Source organism: Patiria miniata, unplaced genomic scaffold, assembly GCF_015706575.1.
Source record: "Patiria miniata isolate m_02_andy unplaced genomic scaffold, ASM1570657v1 HiC_scaffold_1, whole genome shotgun sequence".
In the NCBI taxonomy this organism is placed as follows: Eukaryota; Metazoa; Echinodermata; class Asteroidea; order Valvatida; family Asterinidae; genus Patiria; species Patiria miniata.
The window spans coordinates 29,140,817-29,149,674 of record NW_024037047.1 but is presented as its reverse complement, the minus strand read 5'-3'; the positions used below and the strand labels follow the sequence as shown (position 1 = coordinate 29,149,674).

Genomic DNA, 8,858 nt, shown 5'->3' with positions numbered 1-8,858 from the left:
CGAGCCATTTTTCAAGGACGCAGTTGGAGCGCATATATGATCGCAGACAGTCTAACAGGGCCTCTGAGCATCCAGAACAGTTGCTGCAAAAAGCTCTCCATTTGCATTTAGGTTGTGAAACGGCTGTTGCTTGCGTGTTCCAAGTCAATATTGGGTGTTGCCCTTCACCGACGTATTTTATAAACACTTGTATATGTACTCAGTGTTGCCCCGAGTGATTGTGAGAAAAAAATTACTCAGGTGGGACTCAAACCCTCGACCTCCTGCGTACTAGTGCAGACATCTCACCACTCGACCACAAAGCGTCTGGGGGTCGGCTGGCTGATTTGAATCTGATGTTATAAAAATAATAATAATAATAATAATTTGGGAGGCTAATCATCCTTACTCGCAGCTGGTATGCTGAATTGCGAAGGACGCAGCTACAACGTGGTCGGGCAGCTGGCACGTAAAGGCGCCTGTGGCACATCGACCCATATATGACCACGGAGCACAGCCTGAGATCGAAAGTGTTTGATTTTTCCGGAGGGAGGAAAACCAGAGGGCCCAGAGATTTCCAAAGATCTGTCAATTGACTGATTTTTGGAAATAGAGGTAATTTTATACATGTAGACAAAATCATCTTTCGTGATCAAAAGGTTGCATGTTTTTTTCCTGTTTTCTCGCCAAGTGTAATATCCACTGAGCTGAAACTTCAACAGGAACTTTTGGTTTCTGAACATTGTTCTTTGAAATTCGAGTGGTGTTATTATTGCAAACCGACAAGATGCATGAAAAGCAAATGGTTCTATATGCCTTTAAAGAAATGAGCTCAACAGCACCTTGAATAAACAAGACAAATGGGGATGAGTGAATATTTGATCAGCTTCTCTGGATTGCCAAGAGTGCAAAATCCTTCGTCTGAACTCCCCGAATAAAGAACGCAGTTAATGCAAATTGTCAGAAGACGTGGTAGTGTTTTATTTATATTATCTGATAATGCTGTTTAGATTTATAGCAGAAAGTATACAAATGCAACCCAAAACGCACAAAATATTGTTTCCAAATGAACATGATGCCGTTATCTACATATTAAACTATGTAACAAAATACTTTTTTTTATACAAATCTCGTTTTGAAATAAACAAGTGTTTTTACACAATATAATGTGTGAGTCTTCGTTACTTCTATATAAATATGAGTGTTGGCATTTCAAGACTGGTTACAGGCAGGGTCTGTTACTTGTTCTCATGCTAAGGATCCAGGGTGCCATACCAGTCAAATCTTCGACATGGAATAGGCAACATAAAAGATTATTTTTCAGAAAAACCCAATTTTCGTTTAATATCTTATTTTTCGAGGGAAAGAGGTAAGTATATATTAAAGTTTGATAACCTATATTAGGCAGAAGTAATTAGACATGTAATTATTTTTTAACAAAATAAGAGGCTTTGATTTTAAAGTTTGATAACCTACATTAGGCAGAAGTAATTGGACATGTAATTATTTTGTAACAAAATAAGAGGCTTTGATTTTTAAGTTTGATAACCTATATTAGGCAGAAGTAATTGGACATGTAATTATTTTGTAACAAAATAAGAGGCTTTGATTTTTTTATAAATTAATGTCATTAGAAATCTGACAGAATTTTAAGTGTTATGAATTAATCATGCATAATATCAAATCACTGGCTTTCATAAAAACTATCCTGCTTAACAGAAGCGAATAACACTCTTCCGTGTTTAAACACACGAGAAAGTTTTAAAAGCCATTGCTGCTGGAAAATTTTACGCTCCACAAATTTGGTGGGCTGTAGTTACTGGCAGCACACGTCACGTCACACTTGGCCGGTAACCACTCGCACAAGCCCAAATCTCAAGCATTTAATTAAACTGTATCCTAAACAGTTCTGTGAAATTTTACTCTGTAAGAATTTTTTTAGGGAAGATCAGGCAATGACTGGAAGGCAGAAATAAGAAACGGCAGTATCAACTCTAGAAGTTCTGTAAAAGGTAAAAATTTGCCACACCTTATAGACCATGACACCTGTAATGTCGCACCTGTATGTGGGCAATAGGCAAAGCAGCCATCTAACAAAGGGGCCCCTTACACCGAACATGACTGCTGTCCAATAGCAGTTTTCATAGCATTCAGCATAGCATGTGCATGCTATGAATAACTGCCATCTCCAATAGCATTCTCATATAGCATTCATTGAGGTATAGCAGTCCGATAGCATGTCAGGAGGCCAAATTATTTAAATGAGCTACAGCATGCGCATGCTATTGGGAATGCTATCACAGCATGCCAACTGGAGTGCTATCCCATAGCATGTGCATGCTATGATGAATGCTATCATAGCACGTTTTAACACTTGCTGGCCGCCCAAAATTCCTGAGTTTGGGAGGGGGGACATTGAGGGCAATATGGGGGGCAACACGGGGCAACAGGCCTTGGGTGGGGGACCTGTGGACACCCTTCCAATTCCCCTCTACTATAGAACCCAACTGCCACTATATTTGTCATTTAACCCTAGTGCGCAGTGAAACAAACATTTTTAAACCAATCAATATTTCATGTGTTAGTCATGTGATTACCACAAGTAAACGAATGTGACATGGTCTAAAGTCACAACTCTAATCATAACATCCACGAAAGGGCTATTACTCAAACCTCGGCTTCATTACAGCTGTGTCTTCATCACGCTCTCGATTCCCAGTGTTACCGGTAGGTCTCATATGAAAGATTTGAGAAAATTATGTGTGCCTTTTCGTACATCACACGTAAACAAAAAAGCCGCAAGTATTTGGAGCTTAATCTGCACATTTCAAACGTACGTTGAAAGGGGATGAAGCGTAAAGTGAAGCCGAGGTTTCAGAAATGGCCATGATAACATGAAAGGCTTCCCATATTACAGGCACTATGCAATAATGGACTATAGTCAGGATACATACTGCACACTTTAAATTTCTCAAATCTCTTGTGCATACTTAACATTTCTCAAATGTCATGTGCATGAATTTGCTTGAACAGTTGTGTCTTTAAAGTACAATATAATTTCAGGATGAACTCCACTCTTCCTGTGGCAACTTAACTACATCCTAAAATTGTATTGTAGCTGTTGATAGACAAGTGTTAAACATTATAGGCAGGCTTGTACATGAACATGTAGGTTTGTCATTATTAACATGAAGGAATAATGTGATCATATTTTCATTATTCAAAACTACTTTTGGGGGGCAATCAACTTGCGACATTTTGTATTCCGCTGCATAATACTTGACTTCGACGTGTTAAATAAAACAGACCTTCGCAAAGTAGCAAGTCAGTAACTAACATTTACACTGGCACTTGTAATTATCTGATTGCATAAGATAGAAGAAACCTGATTAAAGAAGTGGATATTTTTCTGATGGCAGGTACCAGTAACACAACACACAGGTCAATTTAACTGACCATCTGATAAAATATACAACAATCACATGATAAATTGTAAACCAGCTCGAACCAATACAGATGCAACAGCTTGTACAGAAAACATAAACATCAGTGTAGATAAAAATTGCGATAAGGACACTCAACTTACACTTCTATTTAAAGAATCTTTGTGAAGGAAACAAAATACTGGTAGAAAAAAAATACTGATAATTTTTTCCTACATGTTCAGGTGAACTGATCCCATCGAATACTTAATACACAGAGTAACTACATGTACAGTCAAATTGCTCGCTAATGCCCACTAGACACATTCTAGGTTTCTTTCGCCGGTTCAGTGCAAAATGATCCTTTATAAAAGAGATATAATTAGAACTTATATCTGGCGAATACTCTTAAGGCAACATGTTAAGCTTGAAGAAAATATAATTACATTTGTAAAACACGGAACAACTGTTAAAGTTTGAAGGTTTTCGAGTAAAACGTCTTGTGCCGTAATCCCTACTGAAATAAAGTTTCAAAAAAAAGTTTGACTGCTTTTGAAAGAATTTATGTCTCACACAATTATATACTTAATTTTCTGCCTAATTCGTTGCATGCATATTTAAAGGCATAAATCAATTCTCACTCACAAAATCTTTTGAGCCAAATTTGCCAATCATGACTTGATAAGGTTCCAAAATCGTTATGAAAAGCCCTTGTTTTAGTGTTCTACGTGCACAACATTACATGTACATGTATGTATGTCCTCTAGCTCTGAAAGAGGCAAAACATTTTAAAAGCAAGTCAATAACCCATGGTAAACATGATGGTACATGTTCATGTACATGTAGGTATAGAGTACCAAAGTCTGACGTCTGTCTTTGTTCTCGTTCACATGCTGGTCAGCGCAGCGTGTAGATATCTTCACACACTTAATCTATGCGCGTGAACCAGAATAGGGGGCACACTTCAGTACTCTATATAAAACTATGGACTCTTAGGGACATTACATGGTTCTTTTTGACCATATTTAACATTTTGAAAGAAAGTGACAAACCATGTACACACACTGGGGTGTGCATTGGTTTGCACACAGATGACGTATTGGCACATTTGTTTTTGTACCGGTATATATACATGTACATGTTTGGCAGATAATTATGCACAAACCAGCACCAACCCTGGCGTTTTTGTTTATTCACTGGGCACATGGTGACAATGACAACTAAGCTGTCTCTTTGTTGCCAATCAGGGGGTACAAAGTCACTTTGCGACCAAATTTTTTTTACGGTTCTCATACTAACAGGCAGACATTCAGCTATCCGTGGGATAACTCCTCCAATATTGTCTCCAAGCGCGAGGCACCTTGCACAGCCTGGAGTGCGACCCCGACCACTTGTTGTCATGGAGGGCGGTCTCACATCCCGGTGCTTCCTCCTCCCCAGCAAAGCAGCAGGTCCAGTAGTGCCGGCCGATCTCCCCGTTCTTGTAGTAGATCTTGGGATGCCAGCGGCACAGCGAGACATCGCCCCGGGGGTCCCGGATCTTGCCGCACTGCATGCAGGGGTCCTCTCGATATGACCGCTCCTCCGACCAACGCGAGTCGTGGCCCTTGATGTCAAACCGCTCAATCAGCCATTTGAAGTCCTTACAAGCGCACTTTAGGGCAGCCAGGTCCTTGGTTTCCAGGTTGCTGAAGATTTGGGCCACGATGTAGTCGGGCAGCCGGCCCAAGGGGTAGTCCTGCTTGACCTCGCCGAACTCATTAAGCTCCACGTCACTCTCCTCACTCTCACTGTCGTCGCCATCTGACAAAACCAGAGGCGACTGGAGGATGAGGTATCGCAGGTGACTGACCTTGTCTGGGTTGATGTACTTCTTACGGCAGGAGCGTTTGCGGGGCTTGAAATCAGGCTCCCTTACAACAGCTTTCTGTTTGACAGCAGGTTGGCTCAGCACCTCCAGCATTTTATTCTCCTTTGAGAAAGGAGAAACAGACACTGGTCTTGTTTCCGGGACATCACCGGATGCACCTTGAATGTCTCTCATTGAAGATTTGTCCAGACTTGAAGAAGGCACTGGTGCCTGGACTGGGGGTGGTGGAGGCTGCAACTGCAAAACTCGCGGCGAGTTTTGTATCATGCCCAAGAGATGGTTTACTTTGGACAGGAATAGGGTCTGATCAGCATTGAGCTTGCCATCTCCAGATGTTCTTGAGCCTCTGCCACACCACTGGCCTTCCATCAAAGCTGACATATGCCTGGAGAAGGTAGCTTTGTCCGACTCCAACTGGGCAGTGTTCGCGGTTTCATCTGAGGGTCGAAGCCCCCCACATGCTCCCAAGGACGAGGACAGATCAGGCATTTGGCTGGATGCCAAGACCTCTCTAATGCAATCAAGAGAATCGGACAGCTCGCTCTCGCTTGTCGAGGACAGGGAATCATCAGTATACTCTTCCGGATCGGCGTCAGAGGGCTCCTCCAATTCCACTGTTTCAGGATTGGAACCTTGCAAAGCTGTGCATGATACATTCTGGTTCTCACCAATACTGTGATCGATTGTGGCACAGGGGTTGAAGTCAGTCGGTCTTATTCCATCAGGTGTTTGTGACTCGTCGTCACTGGTGCTGCAGCTGCAACAATCACTCAAGCAGGGACTGCTTCTCTCTGCAAGCAGTCCGGGAACTAAACCATCCCCTGCTTTGGCATTCGGTAATACTGGTGACTCGGATCCAGACTCGCCAAGTTGCTGGCTGCAGCGTTGGCTGTAGATGTCAGTGTCCACGGCAGTTCCCACCTCAAGTATCTCGTCTAGCAATGGATCAGTTTCATCTGAACCAATAACTGAGGGGCAGGGAAAGGTCGGGGCAGTCATACACTGTACAACGCTCAGTTTATTGCACTTGTTATCTTCTTGGGTAACCTCCTCAAATGACGCAACCTGAAGTTCAGGGGCTGTGTCTTCTGTATATTCTGTACTAAGACCTTGGCTGTGTATAGGCTTGGCAGGTAGCGAGTCATTAAATGAATTATTTGAAAGCTTCCTCGAAGCTTCTTCAGAAGGACTCATCAATTCAACACTTGCTAGGCAGGTTCCACTTTCAGTTGAATCACCTTCCAGAGTTTTCTCAAAGTCTTCAGGAGGTGAGCACTCACTCAAGGGCTCCAAAACAAAAATATCGACAAGGACTGCACTCTCACTGTGGTCTCTGACTTCTCTGTCAGTGGCAGTGCTTTCGTGGATTTTGGCATTTACGGCAAAGCTCAACTCAGCTGTGACACATTTGTTATGTGTGATAGAGTCAATGTCTTGAGCACCGGGACTGGCAGTGTCAACATAAACTATCTCTGTCTGACCGCTAGAAGGGGTTCTGCAGAGACTGAGAGGATGCGAGGCAACATTGTTACAAACACCCACGACATCAACAGGTGATTCTCCTGCCTCATTTTCTAGGAGGAGCTGGTCTTGGCATGTGTCTCCTCGTGTATCACAGTAAGTCCTTTCTTGCACAACTTCAGTTTCTTCAGAGACCACAACTGGTGTATCACTCTGACCATTTTCTAGAGAGCAATCAACATACTCTGCCGAGTTGATGGCTGGCTTGTTTTCAGAAGGTGCCTTCTCTGAAAAGGCATCCTGCACAGTTGCATTTCTCGACTCACTCAGAAAGTTGTCTTGAATTATTTCAGGCTTAGCGAGGGATTCCAGTCCACACGACACAACTGGAGAAATGGTGATAGCTGGAAGGCCCATGGCTGCCGACTCGGATGTTGTGGGTACTTTGGACCTCTCACTATCAGATGCCTCTCCTTGAACCCTGTGCTCCGAGTCCAGCTCCAGGCGCTTCTGTGCTTCACTGTGCAGGTGAAGAATTGCTGGAGAAGAGTTCCTCGAGTTTCTCACAATGACCTCGTCCACTGAGCTTTGTCGTGAAAGTGCTGGGCTGCTGTGCACGCTTCCTGGCAGCTTTTTACAGTTTGGTTTGCCCCTGCGCTTCCGCCGCCCTGGGGAGAGACTCCGGTTCAGGGCTCCGGTCTGCTTCTCAAACTCCTTGATTCTCTCAAGGACAGGAATGTATGGGAACTCATCATTTGTCTCCCACGGAAGCTCAATCTCATCTTGGCAAACGCCTGAAATGTCCTTCTCTGTAACGGTACCTCCCACTTTTGATGATCCCGAGGAATCCTGAACCTCCTTGTCCTTTGTTTGGCCATCAACTGCGGACTCACTTTTTTCCACTCTTGACACTGAGGAAGTGTCAGTCTTTTGCAAGTCCATTTGATGATGGGATACTTGATAGGGAAGCGACATTTTTCGAGGCGGTTGTGGCTTTGCAAGTGCAATGTTCACCGAAGACACGAATGTCCTACCCAGAGGCCCATTCCTGATCCCTACTTGTAGCTGATCGCACGACCTGCAGAGCTGTTTGGTAGATGATGGTTCATCTTCCGCCGGAGCATTCTTGACAAGATGTAAGGACGATGCTGACTTATACATCGCTCCAGTCCTGGATCGGTAAGAGCGACCGGTATGGAACTTGGCAGGGCGCTGTATAGCTCCCTCTGTATAGCAACGGATCCTGGAGGCACAGATGCCGGGCTCAATAGGCAAGTCTTCCATGGCTTATACCAGAGCTTCCAAGATGCTGAATACACTACTACAATTTAAAACAAACAGAGAAAATAAAAAACAGATGATCATGAAAGGATGACACGATGGAAGTTGCTTTTGGTCAGCATTAATGTTGTGGGAAGACTTTTACTTGACCTTCAAGGCTTGTACGAAAGAAAGCAAGTAAGATTCCTTAACCCTAAATCCTGCTTAATCTAACAAGATCCAACAGTGACTAATTGTTTGTTTTTGCCCATCTAAGCAGTGAACAAGAAATTTTGTTCTCGCTGTTGAATTTATCAGGCTTCACTCTTTCAATAACTGTTAGATAACGTTGTGTTCATAGGGTTAGAGTGGATTTTTTTTACTCATGGAAATTTGCCAACAAAAGTGGAGTGTCGTGGCCGAGCGGTTAAGAGCACCGGACTCAAGCTCTGGTGTTTTTAATCAGCAGAGTGTGGGTTCGAGTCCCGGTCTTGACACTTGTGTCCTTAAGCAAGACAATTAACCATTGTTGCTTCGTCCTTCGGATGGGACGTAAAGCTGTAGGTCCCGTGTGTTGTATAATGCATGTAAAAGAACCCAGCAACCCCTTTGCTAAGAGAAGGGGTATGTCCCGGTGTTTCTGGCAGTGCGTTTATCTTCAGCCATGAAGGCTGCACTTGTAAGGAAGAAGAAGAAAACCTTCATACCTGTACACAACTGCACTGTAAGCCATCATCCACACTTCTCAAGAAGCAACGAACGAGATACATCAGTGCATGTTACTGGTGCTTTCAGACCTGTGATTAAAAAAAAAATAAGCAATCATTAGTTTGGCACTGGAGACTGCTCGCAGAAATATCAAGTGT

General features: G+C 43.2%; 1 protein-coding gene across 2 annotated transcripts in view; it reads right to left on the bottom strand.

The window, feature by feature from the left end:
* Nucleotides 1-936: 936 nt before the first annotated feature.
* LOC119728065 overlaps nucleotides 937-8,858 on the bottom strand; it is a 23,513-nt gene continuing 15,591 nt past the window's right edge. For both annotated transcript variants that reach the window (XM_038200150.1, XM_038200144.1), the window contains exons 2-3: nucleotides 8,700-8,789; nucleotides 937-8,053 (exon numbers count right to left, since the gene is read on the bottom strand). In XM_038200150.1, coding sequence (XP_038056078.1) covers nucleotides 4,711-8,016 — 3,306 coding nt within the window. In that variant the 5' untranslated portion in view covers nucleotides 8,017-8,053; nucleotides 8,700-8,789 and the 3' untranslated portion in view covers nucleotides 937-4,710. The remainder of the gene's footprint in view (nucleotides 8,054-8,699; nucleotides 8,790-8,858) is intronic.